Source organism: Boleophthalmus pectinirostris, unplaced genomic scaffold, assembly GCF_026225935.1.
Source record: "Boleophthalmus pectinirostris isolate CB_2022bp ecotype Guang Dong unplaced genomic scaffold, ASM2622593v1 HiC_scaffold_15, whole genome shotgun sequence".
NCBI classification, from domain to species: Eukaryota; Metazoa; Chordata; class Actinopteri; order Gobiiformes; family Gobiidae; genus Boleophthalmus; species Boleophthalmus pectinirostris.
The window spans coordinates 9,523,417-9,540,787 of NW_026571070.1; the positions used below are offsets into that span (position 1 = coordinate 9,523,417).

Sequence of the window (17,371 nt, forward strand, 5' to 3'; positions counted from 1 at the left end):
AAGTCGTAATATTATGAGAATAAAGTGGAAGCCAGAAAAAGTCATAATTTTACGAGAATACAGTCATAATTTTACGAGAATAAAGTCGTAGTCAAAATAAAGTCGTAATATTACGAGAATATCGGCTGCTCGGAAAGTCCAGTGGAGAATGAAGAATTTGGAGCATTTTGTAAAGTTGAAGAATCCGTGTATCATTCATTCATTCGACTGAACAAGGACTGAATCAGGACTAAATCAGGCCCGGAACCAAACCAGCAAGACCAGGATTGAGACCGGGACCAGACCAGGACTGAAAACGGTTTAGTCCTAGTTTAGTCCTGGTTTAAGTCACGGAAATGGGAAATGGCGTTTACGTGACTTTAAAATGCGATGCGGGACTATTGCGCAGCATACGGACTGAACCAGGACTGAACCAGGACTGAATCCGGACTAAACCAGGACTAAACCGTTTTCAGTCCTGGTCTGGTCCCGGTCTCAGTCCCAGTCTCAGTCCTGGTCCTGTTCCCGGTCTCAATCCTGGTCTCAGTTCTTGTCTGATCCCGGTCTCAGTCTTGGTCCCTGACTCAGTCCTTGTCTGGTCCTGGTCTAAGTCCTGATCTCAGTCCCAATCTGGTCTTGGACCTGGTTTAGTCCTGGTTTAGTCCTGGTTCAGTCAGGAGGCAAAATAATGAAGAAAATTGTTGTTCGTTTTCTTATTTTTGGTTTTATATTGAAAAACAAGGTTCTTCTTATGGCGCATTTTTCACTTTGACTTTGATTTTATTACGACTTCATTCTCGTAATATTATAACTTTATTCTCATAATATTACGACTTTATTTTAACTTCGACTTGATTCTCGTAAAATTACTACTTTTTTAATCAACACTAATGACTTTATTTTCGTAAAATTACGACTTTTCCTGGCTTAGACTTTATTCTCATATTACGACTTTAATGTCAAAATGTTACAACTTTATTGTCGTAGCGCCAGCATGTTTTTTTTTTGTTTTTGTTTTTTTTTTTAATCTGACCCTTATACTCCGTCGAATATTTCAAATCGTCAGCACAGCGCAATGTTTTGATTTTTACACTTTACCTTGTGATGCCCCCGTCCTCCCCCTTCCTCCCTCACTCCCGCCGTCCGGACGCCACGCACAGTGACGCAGGGTGACGCAGGGTGACGCAGTGACAGGTAAACCGACACCGGGCGCCATATTGGGCAAGAGCGGAAGCGAGCGGCGGAGCGGGGAGGGGCGGTGTCAGCGCCACGGCCGATCCGGAATTCTGCTGCGTTCGCTCGGCTTGACTCGGTTCGATCGCTCGGTCCCGCGGTGGTGGCTGGTCGGCTGGCTGGGGACCAACTTTTAGCACTTGAAAAACGGAATACGTCGGAGCTAAAGGGATAATTTATAAGCGTTAAAGACAGCTGTTGTTAACGGGGAAGGAAGGCAGAGGGATACACGGAGAAGCAGAGCGGTAAAAGTCGAGGAGGGTGACCGAAGATGCCGCTCGCTCAGTTGGCAGACCCCTGGCAGAAGATGCCTGTGGGCACCGCTGGAGAGGTGAGTCCTGCCCGCTGTCAAACCCACTCACTCCCGCTGTCCTGGCTCCCAGTGACACCTCTCCTACACTAGTTTAACACATGCAATCACCAGTGTCCTAACTTATTTTATTAAGCTAATTTCCCTCGTGCTTCTGCATTGGGTTTAATCTTTTGGAAAGCTCATGACAAGGAAGTAAAATCGTGATTTAGGTTCAACTTCTTTACACATTAAATCAACTAGACTGTACTAGTTTATTAATGTTCATGCAGATTTTTAACTCATGCCAACAAAAGACAGTGAAGTACAGAGATTTAAATTAAATTTCAAAGTTTAAGTAAAGGCAACTTGCAGAATTTCACAATGTTTATCCATTTTGTGCAGCTCCTTATGGTTTGTGGTTGTAATTTTTTTGCTTTAATGCCACTTTACACATTGCTTTATATAGAATTGTGCGTTTTTATACCTGCCTCGGAGCATTAATGCTGAAATATGAACTGATATGAAACTAACACAAGAATCACATGCAATTTTAAGCGTTTTGTCGTGGTCTAAACTACACAGTAAGCAGATTATAGTGAAGCAAAGACTGGATATTTTGCTCTCTGTTGCAGAAATAAGTCCCCTAACAAAAATAATTGCAACATTCGCAAATTTCAACCAATTACTATATCCTGCACTGTCATCGAAACAATTAAATCGGCAATTAAATTAGATCCGCAAAGAGTGTAACACATACTAGTAGCAGTACAAGTGGTAATTATTCTCGATATAGGCCAATTTGTGGTTGTTTGTAGTGTTGCGTTGCAAATACTCCACTGACAGTCCACAGTAGTTTGATTCTGGCAGCGTTTTCAGTTTGGCAACCAAATTAGGCTAGCGCTATCAGTGAATGCATCGGCTCATAATGTGCATACTGACTCATAAAAGGGGGACTGCACTAGTTCGGTCCTGATACAAACGTTTAAAACTTGATTTCGACAGCTAATACGAATTCTGATACCACATTGATAATAATATTTAGACAATAGAATGTTATTATTTGTATACAAGTCTGTGTGCTCTTAATCTACACTTCAAGATCGTTCTAAAGGTCAACTTCTGTTCTGTGACTTTTTCCAGTAGTGATACCTCCCCAAATGAGTTTCGATATTAGTTTTATTAGAGCTAAAAATGCCTATCGATAGGCAAAAACAAACATCTCAGACTTGATTCTGATCGTAAAGAAAAGGCTCCATTTTGATATGTCACTGGCCGCGGTTTTAATCACTCAAAATCTGATCTAATGTAATATTTTTGAAGTTATGAGATTGTTTAAATGCCACGTAAAACACCAAATCGTCTGTTTTCTTTAAGATTCTGGTCCCGCTGATCACACATGTCAGGCTGTCTTTTTAGTCACCTTCAAGCTCCAGAAATCAGATAATTACATTTTGTTGAGCATGTGAACGAGGCTGATGAAAATAAAAACACAAAAAGCTATAATTTTCAAGACTAAATACTAATGAGTTGCATAGTTGTGCCATGTGGTCTCATTGTGGTTTGAGATCATTCCAAAACTATTGATATTTTGCAGTGACAAAGTGGGGGCGGTGTTCTACATGTATCTCTATGGGTGGAATGTTTAACAGTTACCATGGCGTCGCAATGCAAACATTAGCAAAAATTGTCAAAAATATTTAAATGCAATTTGAAAACTCAAGAAAAAACAAACAAAATGGATTTAAACAAATATTCAGATGCTTGTGATCAATACGAGAGTTCGTGGTTCTGTTTTTTTCCAACAAAAAAGTTACTGGGTATAAAATGAAGTAACTGTGACTAATTTTATGAGCGTGAAATTTAATAGTAGAAATCATCTCACCTGTTGTAGTTCCAGAGAAGTCAGTTCTTTATGGTCAGATTGTGTTAAAAGTAATGCTCAGAATAAAGTCATGCTCCTCATGTGTGTGGTGTCAGTGTGACTCTGAGCTGCTCTGTCAGATCATAACCACCAAACATCAGAAACTCTACGGTAAAAGCTGATAAAACTGAGCGTCAGGGGCAGAGGAGTGACGGACACAGATGCAAGATACAAACTCAGGAAATAGCGAAAATAATCAGGCGAATTTATTACTCACCTCTTGTAAAGTTGTAAATCTAAAATGCAGCATTTCATCCACATTATCCATAGAAATTGTCCTCTGCAAATAATGACGTGAATCCAATCCAGTTTGTGGCATTCTTTAAAAGTAAAAAGGCCGGAGTACTTCCTCACATGTGTTTGTTTACATCACACAGTTAGATAGTCAGATAGTCACTCTACTTCCTGCGCACTTTATCTCCAATCTGTTATGCTTTAAAAATAATGTATCTGAAGTTTTCCACCACATTTCACAACTAATAACAACTCAGTTTTGACTTGTATCTAAACTAGAAGTGCAGTGTTTTGATCTTTTGAACACTTAAGAGTCTCAAAGCGAGTGGTTTTACTGTAGACAGGACAACTTTATAGCCTGTAGTCGGAGATTTTAAGTCTCGCCAGATTCTCCTCGTGTCTGTGGTGTGTACTTTTTGTCACTTGTTTAAAAATCGTTCAAGACCGAAAAATCCTGTAGTGTGTTAAGTAAATGAGCTTCTAACATAGTAGTGCTTAGGGATGTAACAAAAACCGAAATATCATGATATCGTATCGTCAAAGTTCTCACAATAATATCGTGGACCATCAAAATATATCGAATTACAAGTCTCTTTGGTTAAATTAAGAGTTATGGTGCAGCAACAGCTAAAAAACAGAGGGAACTACATAGACCATGATCCTTTGCTCCATTTCAGCGCAGACTACAAGAAGAAATAACAATTCTAAGCACTTTTAAGTCTTAGTGTTTTGGATTCAAGGCATTTTAAGAGGGAAAAGTTGCATTTTTTTAGCTTTTAGCCTCCAATAAATATCGTATCATGAGATGTATATTGTGAAAATATCGTACCGAGAGATTTGGATATCGTTACATCCCGAGTAGTGCTTCCAGTTAGCATCACACTCCCAGGGAATGTTGCGGAAAAGTCTAGAAAGATCTAATTTTGTCATGTTTTTTTCTTCTTCTTCAGTATTCCCACTTGAGAACATTAATATCAGTTCGCATTTTCAATTTTTTTGGACAGCCCTACTCTCAAAAGGCCTCAGAGCCGATTATGCAGGAATAGAAATCTCTCTGCGCTGCCCATGTGTCCTTGGGCAAGACACTCCACCTGCGCCCTCCTCCCCCTCCTCCTCGTCCTCCTCCTCCCCGGTGGCCGTGTGAGTGCAGCGAGTGCAGATGGGGCCTTGATGTGAAGTGCTCTGAGTGCACAGAGGTTGAGAGGAGCTGTATAAATTTACCATTCTAAACGCTAATGGCTTTGGACTTTAAATAGGGCTTCAGTAAGAACAACAACAACAGAAGCAGCAGCAGCGACGACTACGACAGCGAAGGGCTTTTCCTGGAGACCACCTCAGCAAATATATCAGACTCAAATGTGGTCACGTGTCTGTGGATTTGAAATATTAAGGGAGAGTTATTGTGCTTGTGTATTGTGCACTAAACTAGGACTAAAGCAAGACTAAATCAGAGCTAAACTAAGGCTAAACCAGGACTAAACTAAAATTAAACTAAGACTAAACCAGGGTTAAACCAGGACTAAACGAGGACTAAACTAGAATTAAACTAGGACTAAACCAGTAATTAAACCAGTAACTAAACCAGGGTCAAACGAGGACTAAAAAAGGACTAAACCAGGGCTAAACCAGTACTAAAAAAGGACTAAAGCAGGGCTAAACTAGGGCTAAACCAAGACTAAACTAGAATTAAACCAGGACTAAACCAGGGCTGAACTAGAATTAAACCAGGACTAAACCAGGGCTGAACTAGAATTAAACTAGGACTAAACCAGGACTGAACCAGGGCTAAACCAGGACTAAACCAGGGCTAAAAAAGGACTAAAGCAGGGCTAAACTAGAATTAAACTAGGACTAAACCAGTGCTAAATCAGGACTAAACCAGTAACTAAACCAGGACTAAACTAGAATTAAACTAGTATTAAACCAAGACTAAACCAGGGCTAAACTAGAATTAAACTATTACTAAATCAGGGCTAAACCAGTAAGTGAACCAGGACTGAACCAGGGTTAAACTAATAACTAAACCAGGACTAAACCAGAAATAAACCAGAACTAAACCACACATTGTGCTTGTGTCGTCTGTTGCTATAATCTCTGACACCTCATTCTGTTATCATATTTTAATCGCGATATTCATCTAAAACGACACAATAAAAGAAACAAGTCATCCGCCTTCTGACGTGATGTCGCCATAAACATCATCACAACAATAAAGACATAAATTAAGATAAGAGAAAATAAAATTGGAGAATGAAGTAAAGAGTAAAGAGCTGTGCCGGTGGCGGTGAAAACAGGAGTTGATCTGCAATATAACGTCTTGAAAAATAAAATAAAAAATAATTAAAGGTTGTTGAAGCATGCACAAATCGCTCCAAATACAACTTCGAGTGAATAAATAGTGAAGGAAAACAAATATAACGTGGGTAAATAACAAAATTGTAGAATAGACCTGCTTTTAAACCTCCTGTACTTGATTTTTTCCAACGTATTTGTTCAAAATTTGCTTTACTTTAGTACAGATAATTTGTATTTAAGCAGCTCTTGAGGTCAAAATAAGTCTGCTGTAACGTTTCGAGCCAAAAAGCAGAAATGTTCCAGACCAAATAATGATTGATTTATTGTTGTTGACAGCTTAACGTGTTTTTTTTAGCATCATTAGTTCCGACACGATCGCACAGTTTAATGTTTAATTATCCACCCTGAACGATAAAATTAAATGATCCCGTTTTTAAAGCTCAGTTTTTAATGAATTTATGAGAAAGTTCAAACGGGTTTTTTATAGGGCAGCTGTAAAAGATGTTTATGACAACGAACTAATAAAAATAAAGAGAAAAAAAATAGAAATGTTATTGCTTTGTCTGGAATGTTCCTCAGTATGTATCACCATGGAGACAAGCTGATAACGAGAAAAATATTTGCATCTAGTGATAAAGCGTTTTATTTATTTTGCACATCATATAACAATACAACAAAGCACACTAGATAAAAAAAAAAGTTGTCGGAAGAGGTAAAAAAAAAACAAAAAACCTTATATTAAAGCCTCCACCTTATGAATTAGCGATGGGCATTTGATAAAATTTTCTTAATCGATCAATTTTCGATTAATCATTAACGTTTTTATAGTCAAATTATCGTCATTATTATTACTAATCTAAATAAATAAACTCAACTTTACAACATATAAACCGTAACCACGATAGAGCCAAACCAGCCCGTTTGAGATTTGAGATTGTTTTATTCATCTTTGACACGTTTGTTTACGTTTTACTGAAATGAAACTTAAAACCACATGACTCATTTGCATAAACTATAAGAGTGCTCTTTATTTAAGTAATTTCACTCACTTTATTTATGTTTTTCACTTTATTTGGCTTCTGTTGTGGTGAAAATCAGAGCAAAACCAAGGTTAAATCGGGACTAAAACCAGGACTAAAACCAGGACTAAAACCAGGGCTAAAACCAGGGCTAAAACCAGGGCTAAAACAGGGCTAAAACTAAACCAGGACTAAACCAAGACTAAAATATTAACTAAACCAGGGCTAAAACCAGGGCTAAAACCAGGGCTAAAACCAGGACTAAAGCAGTAACTAAACTAGGACTAAACCAGTGCCTAAACCAGAACTAAACCAGGACTAAAGTGGGACTAAACTATTAACTAAACCAGGGCTAAAGCAGTAACTAAACCAGGACTAAACCAGTGACTAAACCAGGCCTAAACCAGAACTAAACCAGGACTAAAGTAGGACTAAAATATTAACTAAACCAGCGGCTAAAGCAGGACTAAATCACTGACATTTATTTATGTTTTTCACTTTATTTATTTTGGCTCCTGTTGTGACGAAAAGACTGAAAAGTGTTTTGTTTTTTTTTTGTTTTTTGGACACGTGCACACTCAACTTTATGCTGCAGTAACCGGGATACTGCGTTTACGTGCACCATGACAGCCCAAACGTAGGACTGAGACCACAACTCCAGTGTTTGTGTAAGACGCACAGCAACCTACATTTACGTGATCGACGAAATTTTTATCTGTGAGTCGACTGATCATGCCCATCCCTATTATGAATACATTAAAATTTTATATTATAGCTGTGCATTACTAAAAAAAAATACATTTACACACTTTAGACTAACAATTGAATGATTATCAAACATTATCATGAAATATCAAACATTTCCTCAAACTATTTTTAAACAACCTTTTATTGTCCGACGATCAGGAAGTGTATGGTTGGCATGCTAGTTGTTGCCAGCTTTACTGTGATGGCAAAACTCTGCTGTGGTGTCTGAAAGTTGTTTATAAAAGCGTTTATAAACTCATTGTGGTGAATAATTTGAGGATTGACGAATAACTTTGGACAAACCGTTTAAAATGAACTAGTTCTGTTTTTCTAAATTTCAGTACCATAAAAATGAAGTAGAGTTTACCTCAGATGCCCTTCCTGTTGCAACTTTTCTGTGCCCTTATTTGACCTTGGCACTAAAAGAGTACATTAATAGCTCAAGGCTGCGTTCATGTTTTTCCTGGTTTGGTCCTGGTTTGAACCTGTTTTAGTCTGATGGAGTCCTGGTTTAATCCTGTTTTAGTCCTGTTTTGATTCCGGTCTACCAGGTCTGGTCCAGGTTTAGTCCCACGTAACTCTGCTTTGAAGTTGCTCTACTGTATGTAACTTTTCTAACTTTTTTTTCTGCTTGTTTTGTTGCTTAAAAAAACCCCTGGAAAAACCTTCTTAATGTGAGCGGGCGTCGCCTCTCCACAGATATGACCCATTTACTTGGCCTTATCAGGTCGTCTCCATGGTGACTCATACACACAACTGATACATAAGGGTGAGTTGGTGTACAGTTGTAGGGAGTATTATCCATTACATAAGCATGAGTTGTTGTACAGTTGTAAGGAGTATTATATATTACATAAGGGTGAGTTGTACAGTTGTAGGGAGTATTATCTGTTACATAAGGGCAGGTTGTACAGTTGTAGGGAGTATTATCTGTTACATAAGGGCGAGTTGTTGTACAGTTGTAGGGAGTATTATCTGTTACATAAGGGCGAGTTGTCATACAGTTGTAGGGAGTATTATCTGTTACATAAGGGCGAGTTGTCATACAGTTGTAAGGAGTATTATCTGTTACATGAGGGTGAATAGTTGTACAGCTGTAGGGAGTATTATCTGTTACATAAGGGCGAGTTGTTGTACAGTTGTAGGGAGTATTATCTGTTACATAAGGGCGAGTTGTTGTACAGTTGTAGGGAGTATTATCTGTTACATAAGGGTGAGTTGTTGTACAGTTGTAGGGAGTATTATCTGTTACATAAGGGCGAGTTGTCATACAGTTGTAGGGAGTATTATCTGTTACATGAGGGTGAATAGTTGTACAGTTGTAGGGAGTATTATCTGTTACATAAGGGCGAGTTGTTGTACAGTTGTAGGGAGTATTATCTGTTACATAAGGGCGAGTTGTTGTACAGTTGTAGGGAGTATTATCTGTTACATAAGGGCGAGTTGTCATACAGTTGTAGGGAGTATTATCTGTTATATGAGGGTGAATAGTTGTACAGTTGTAGGGAGTATTATCTATTACATAACTACAGTTGTAGGGAGTATTATCTGTTGCATAAGGGCGAGTTATTGTACAGTTGTAGGGAGTATTATACGCTACATAAGGGTGAGTTGTTGTACAGTTGTAGGGAGTATTATCTGTTACATGAGGGTGAGTTGTTTTACAGTTGTAGGGAGTATTATCCAGTACATAAGTACAGTTGTAGGGAATATTACCTGTTACATAAGTGTGAATTGTTGTACAGTTGTAGGGAGTATTATACCCTACATAATGGTGAGTTGAGTTTACTTTTATTAGTTGAACTTTCTCATAAATTCATTAAAAACAGAGCTTTAAAAACGGGATCATTTAATTGGATCTTTCTCGGTGGATAATTAAACATTAAACTGTGCGATCGTGTTCGAACTAATTATGCTAAAAAAAACAAACACATTAAACTGTCAACAACAATCAATCAGTCATTGTTTTGTCTGGAACATTTCTGCTTTTTGGCTCTAAACCTTAGAGCTCGTTTGGCCTGTATTTTGGGTGTTATATTTAATTCGAAGAGGCTGGGCTGATACTAGTAGTGGTTGGTCATTTAAAGGACTAAAATTAGGGCTAAACCAGGACTAAACCAGGAGTAAACAAGGGCAAAACCAGGACTAAACCAGGGCTAAAACAGAACTAAACTAGGACTAAACCAGAGTTATACCAGGGCTAATGATGAGCTAAAACAAGGGCTAAATCAGGGTTAAAACCAGAAATAAACTAGGACTAAAACAGAGGTAAACCCGGGCTACAGCAGTAACCAAATCAGGACTAAACCAAGACTAAACCAAGACTAAACCAAGACTAAACCAAGACTAAACCAAGACTACACCAGAGCTAAACCAGAGCTAAAGCAGGACTAAAGCACTAACTAAACCAAGGCTAAACCAGGACTAAACCAGAAACTAAGTCAGGACTAAAATTTTACTTAAACCAGGACCAAACCTCGTCTAAACCCTAGACTAAACCAGTAACTAAACCAGGACTAAAGGAGTAAAGAAACCAGGGCTAAACTAAGACTAAACCAGAGGTAAACCGGAGCTAAACTAGGACTAAAATAGGACTAAAATATTAACTAAACCAAGGCTAAACTAGGACTAAACCGGGGCCAAACCAGAACCAATGTTGTGACAAAACTAGGACTTAGAAACTAGGGCTAAACCAGGACTGCATGAACTAAACAAGGACTAAACCAGAGTTAAACCAGTAACTAAACCAGGACTAAAATATTAACTAAACCAGGGCTAAACCCGGGTTAAATTAGGACTAAAGCAGGACTAAAATATTAACTGAACCAGGGCTAAACCAGGACTAAACCAGGGCTAAAATATTAACTAAACCAGGGCTAAACTTGGACTAAACCAGGACTAAACCAAGACTAATCCAGAGCTAAACCAGGAACTAAACCTGGACTAAAATATTAACCAAACCAAGACTAAAAGAACAACAAAACCGGGGCTAAACTAGGACTAAACCAGGGCCAAACCAGAATTAATGTTGTGACAAAACTACGACTAAGATAGGCCTAAACTCTGACTTAGAAACTAGGACTAAACCAGGACTGCGTGAACTAAACCAGGACTAAAATCAGAACTAAAACAAAACTAAAACCAGGACTAAACCAGGACTAAAAGAGTAACTAAACCGGGGCCAAACGAGAACTAATGTTGTGACAAAACTAGGCCTAAAGTCTGACTTAGAAACTAGGACAAAACCAGGACTGCATGAAATAAACCAGGACTAAAATCAGACTTAAAACCAAAACCAAAATCGGGTCTAAATTAGGACTAAACCAGTACAGAACCAGAACTAAAGTTTTGACAAAACTAGGACTAAACCAGGACTGCGTGAAGTAAACCAGGACTAATATCAGAATTAAAACCAAAACTGAAATCAGGTCTAAACTAGGACTAAACCAGGACTAAAAGAGTAACTAAACCGGGGCTAAACTAGGACTGAACTAGGACTAAACCAGGGCTAAACCAGAACTAATGTTGTGACAAAACTTGGACTTAATATAGGACTAAACTCTGACTTAGAAACCGGGACTGAAACCGGGACTGAAACAGAACTAATGTGACAAAACTAGGGCTAAGATAGGCCTAAACTGTGACTTAGAAACCGGGACTAAAACCGGGACTGAAACGGGGACTGAAACGGGGACTGAAACTGGGACTGAAACCAGGACTGAAACCGGGACAGAACCAGAACTAAAGTGACAAAACTAGGGCTAAGATAGGCCTAAACTCTGACTTAAAAACTAGGATTAAACCAGTACTGCATGAACTAAACCAGGATTTAAATCAGAACTAAAACAAAAATAAAATCAGCTCTAAATTAAGACTGAACCAGGACTAATGTTATGACAAAACTAAGACTAAACTCTGACTTAGAAACTTGGACTAAACTAGGACTGCGTGAACTAAACCAGGACTATAATCAGACTCAAAACCAGGACTAAACCAGCTCTAAAACCAGGTGGCCACCATTTAGCTCAGTCAAGTGTAGCCCAAAAGTAAATAGAGTTTAGATGAGATTGAGATTTAATCAGTGTCCTGTCTCTTGATGTTTTGTTTTTTCTTTTATAAATTATTTTGTTTTTTCACTCTTTTTTAACTCGTCCTTTAATTCAGCGTTTATTTTACATTTGTTTCTTATCATGGGCACTTCCCGCTCTCTTTATCTCGTCGCTCTGATGTTGTTCAAACCTTTGACTGATAAAGCTCCCGGGGGCGGGACTTGGGTCGACCGCAGGATGTTACACGTGCGTCTGCTTCCTGTTGGAGCCGTCAGTCACGCCGGTTATAAACGCGTTCAGACCCGCGCGACGCTGTTTACGGCGCGGCGGCCATTTTTCCTCCGACCTTTCACCCCTGAGTTTACAGATGTTTGTGGAGACGGAGAGAGGAGCCGTCAGACTGGATTTACGTCCAACAGGAATGTGTGCAATATTTACACAGACTACAGCAGGGCTTAAACAGGACTAAAACAGAACTACTGAACTAGGACTAAACCAGGACTACTAAACTAGAGCTAAAACTAGGACTAAAGCAGGACTAAACCAGGACTAAACCAGGACTAAACCAGGACTAAACCAGGGATAAACCAGGGATAAACTGGGACTAAAAAAGGACTAAACCAGGGCTAAAAAAGGACGAAACCAGGGCTAAACAAGAACTAAACCAGTCCTAAAGCAGGACTAAAGCAGGACTAAAGCAGGACTAAAGCAGGACTAACTCAGCCAGGGCTAAACCAGGAGTAAACCAGGTCTACATTAGGACTAAATTATGACTAAACCAGGACTAAAACAGGGCTAAACTAGGACTAAACTAGGACTAAAGCAGGACTAAACTAGGACTAAACTAGGATTAAACTAGGACTAAAGCAGGACTAAACTAGGGATAAACCAGGTCTACACTAGGACTAAACTATGACTAAACCAGGCCTAAAACAGGACTAAACTGGGACTACACCAGGACTAAACTATGACTAAACTAGAACTCAACCAAGACTAAACTAGGACTACTAAACCAGGGCTAAAACCAGACCTAAACCAGGTCTACACTAGGACTAAACTGGGACTACTAAACCAGGGCTAAAACCAGGACTAAACCAGGTCTACACTAGGACTATGACTAGGACTACACTAGGACCATGTCTAAACCAAGAATTAACCAAGACTAAACTGGGACTACTAAACCAGGTCTACACTAGGACTAAAGCAGGACTACACTAGGGCTAAAGCAGGACTAAACAAGGACTAAAGAAGGACTAAAGAAGGACTAAAGCAGGACTAAAGCAGGACTAACCCTGACTAAACTAGGACTCCTACACTAGGGCTATACCAGAACTAAACCAGAATTAAACAGGACTAAACCAGGACTAAACAAGTCATAAACCAGGACTACAAAACTAGGACTCAAACCAGAACTCAAACCACGATTTATCCAGGACTAAACCAGGGCTAAAAAAGGACGAAACCATAGGATTTATCCAGGGCTAACCCAGGTCTTAACCAGGACTAAACTTGAACCGGACTTGCCCTAAACTACCTAAACAACTGAGTAACTGTGACAGTGTGAGTTTGTGAATGAGGCTTGTCCCTGTTTAGTTTTAGCCGCCCTAATCCTGTTTTATTGTCTTAATCCTCTTTTAATCCAAATTAAATCCTGGTTTTTAGTCTTGTTCCTGTGTTAGTCCTGGTCTGGTCTTGCGTATAGTCCAGGGTTTAAACCATTGTTTGTTTAATAATATAATATATAATGTACTTTATAAACTAACCCAGTATAGATATAAGCAGATCATGAGGTCAAAATATATCTGAAGCTTTTGTTTATTCTTTTTTTTTTAAGGTACAGTGCCTTAAAACAAAAACAAAAATGAAAAGACTAAATTAAAGTAAAAATGATAAATAAACCCACACACTTTTTTTTTTATTTTTTTACTGCCACTGTGTCGAAAGTATAAACCATATTTCTTCTTCCTCTTTTAGCTGTTTTGAGGAACTGCTTTTGAGGTAAAAAAGACTGAGCAATAAGTATGCAACCCTGTCACTTTTAGACAAAAATAAAAGCTCATGTTCTCTTTTCGTTGAGTTTATTGCACTGAAAAACTTGCGACCTCTCCTGACTGTGAGCGGGCTTGCATCTCCACAAACCTGACTCATATTTGGCCTGGAGGAGGGCGTCATGAAAATGTTGTTGCGTTGGCTATAATAATCCACAGTATGGCATAAGAAAAAAAACAATCTGTCTCCATGGAGAATGTTCCTAAATATGGTTTGAAGAAAGTTACATACTGTACCTTTTTAAAACAAGTCCAAAAATATAAAAATATATACACATTTATTTTTACTTAACAATTAGGAGTGTGCAAAAATATCAAATTATCGAAATATTGTATTGTTTAAAGTGATGATACAGTATCGATATATCGTGAAGAGTATTTTTTTGTATATTTCACTAAATAATTTTGTTACAGTGCTACAGTTTTGTTGCTTGTTTAGACTAAGGAAACTTTTATGCAACACATTTGACATTTTCACTGTTTTGATTAAAATGTTTGTGTTTCGTAATAAATTTACACAAGAAGTGGTTTAACAAAGATTTTTAGTATCACAGCCATGATTTAATCTTAATTTTTTATTGAACTGTATTCAATCGATTTGAAATATATCGTATCGAATCGAAAGTTCACTGTATCGAGATATGTATCGTATTGCAATGCATACTGGGAAGGATCCTCCGAAAAAGTGAGCATCAAACCGCCGTGTTTGTTTTCCCAGTGGGATCAGAAAGCCTGCAGTGTGTGTCTTTGTAATCATTCACACTCTTAAATATTAAATGTTTTAGTGAGTCATATAAAAAAAATCTGTATTTTTTTGAAGAACAGCTGGAGCATGAAATGTTAACTTTTCATTACAAACACATTGCAAGAAAACATCCACATTGGGTTATTATTATCTACTCATGTACTGAAGGATTAATATGGTAATATTGTGTAACTAGCACCAATAAATTCCTTGATCCGTACAATGTGGGTTTAGCAGGAAAAATCAACATTTCAGTTTATTAAGAAGTTGAGATACTAGAAATTTTACATTTACGGCAGCCATTTTCTAAACTTCAATATGGCCGCAAATGCAAACATTGATTTTCTGACTCCATATACTATAACCCAGGGGTGTCAAACTCATTTTGGTCCGGGGGCCGTATCCAACCTACTTTGATCCCAAAGGGGCCGGATCAGAAAACTCAAGGCATATATACCCCAAAAATAATAATAAGTTCAAATATTTGTGCAGAGAAATGCAAATCTATTACAGAAAACTTAACTTTTTAATTGATGAACTCTTTCTTTTACAAAATATTATAATATTAGGAACAACCTGAAACTTCAATTTCAGCACAATGTTTTAACATTAACTTGTATGCAAACAGGAATAAGTAAATTTTTCTTGGAAAATCCTGCACTCGGCTCCACTTTTCTCATTTTGGACATTTTTCTGATGAGGGTGTCACGGTCAACAGTCAAAACGATCGTCCTTTAAGAGCGTTTGGAAAGAGACAAGTCTTCATTTGTGCTGCTGTGGTGGGAGGGGCCACGTACAGAGACGCTGGAGACGCTGCTATGATAAACACCACAGAAAATTAATCATATTTTAATAGAAAATATAATTCAAATATTTTAGTAGAAAATCAGCCAAGGGCCACATTAAAAGTCTTGGAGGGCCGGATCTGGCCCCCGGGCCTTATGTTTGACACCTGTGCTATAACCTTTCAAAAAATATATATAAATAGTTTAGTATATCCCACAAAAATTCCCACTAAGGTTAAAAAGCGAACATAAGAAACTGGACCATATTTTCAAAGCCGATCTTTTCAAGTCTTTTGAACCATATCGCTTTTGTTTCTGGTTCTGATATTTTCATATTTTAAGTTACGGGATTTGGACGTCGTAATTGTGTGGTTGTTGGATGTCCTAACAGCGGAAAAGTTCGGAACAGTTTGGAACACTTAACAAATCAAAAAGAAGAGGTTTCGATGAGGCTAATTCTGACCGATCAGATTGCGTCACTGCAACATTTCCTGTTTCTTACTAAGTTAGATCGGATCACTTTGGATCAATTGCTTCTTGCCTTGGCATCTTGGATCTTTACTGTGAATTTTCTTCACTGCGAATTTTACACTCTGAATTCTGACTGTTGAATTTGAAGGCTTGAAAATATTTGTGCTGAATATTTAAAAGGTGATTTTTTTTTTAAACAGAATTTTATACACTGAAAATGTACACTTAAAATTTCAGCAAACAAAAATTCGTAATAAAAATAATTCAAATTTTTTCAGAGTAAAAAATTTCAAAGTGACAAATTCAACAGGATTTAAAAGTCAAAATCTGATTAAACAAATTATCTTCCATATTTCCTCATCAAAAACAAACCCAGAGTTGTGTTTTGTTTCTTTCACACATGTTTAACTCACAAACTCTGAATTTTTACGCTGAGCTCTTTTCTCTCTTCTACTTTCTGATGTCATGTGGTAATACAGAAAGTGCTCCACTGTGTTTTTAAACTCCACACACCTTCACGAGAATCATTCGGATGATTTCAGACCTGAACTGAAACTACAGCCTCACGGCATCGCAAGGTGGAAAATAACATTTCGAGCTCCGGAGATGTAAACAGACCAATAAAACTGGATTACTCAAACATGTGTGAATGAAACAAAACACAACTCCAGGTCTGTTTTTGATGAGATAACAACATTATAACACGGCCTTACGTTCACAAGAGTCAATTTGTGTAATACAGAACCTTTAAATAATTCATTAAAGAACGTGAACAATGCATTTCTAGTTTTAAGGCTTGATGTAAAACCATGTCCTCCTCTGATATAGTCCCTCTGATCTAAGTTAATTATCGTGATTGCTTTGGTTCTGTCCATTGGAGCCGGTCACTGTTACAGATCTGTTTCATGTCCAGATCAAACCCAGATTAACTTTGTCACTTTTCTGTCGTTAACAAGACTCCTCTGCCAAGACTGTGTTCTAACCTCTTCACTCGTTTGCACAAAAACTAGGCCAGGAACTAGGATAACATGTTATATCGTGCAATTATGCAACTCAATCTGAGAGAAAACTTAAATAAGATCTCATAAACCAGTACAAGTTTCCTAAGCATTTCAGTACATGTTTGTTGAGGTCTGAACTATTGACATTTTGCAGTAATGTCACGCTGGGGGTGTTCTACATCTGTTTCTGTCGTGAAATGATTCTGTAGTTCGTTACCAAGGTGACACAATGCACACATGAGCAAACACAGCCAAAAAAAAGTTTTAAGATAAGTCTGAAAACTCAAGAAAAACTACAAAATGGATTGAATTAACGTATTTTCATGAGCCTGTGAACAATACAAGTGTGGCGGTCTCCCTCAGAGTCACTTGATGTTGCTATGACTTGTCCGTTGAGCTGATTTATACAGGTTTTGGCGCTGTCTTCCCAACGGTGGAGGTAGGACGACTCGGGTTGGACGATAATAAGGTATCCCACGGTATCAAAAAGTAGCAACGGTATCAGTTTCATTACCGTTATTAAAAAAAATCTGCAGCGCTTAAGGACCTAAT

General features: G+C 38.0%; 1 protein-coding gene across 2 annotated transcripts in view; it reads left to right on the plus strand.

Moving 5' to 3' along the window:
- Positions 1-1,209: 1,209 nt before the first annotated feature.
- The window catches only part of rps6ka3b (ribosomal protein S6 kinase, polypeptide 3b), a 140,201-nt gene continuing 124,039 nt past the window's right edge, over positions 1,210-17,371 (plus strand). For both annotated transcript variants that reach the window (XM_055150755.1, XM_055150756.1), the window contains exon 1: positions 1,210-1,543. In XM_055150755.1, the coding sequence (XP_055006730.1) occupies positions 1,484-1,543 (60 nt within the window). In that variant the 5' untranslated portion in view covers positions 1,210-1,483. The remainder of the gene's footprint in view (positions 1,544-17,371) is intronic.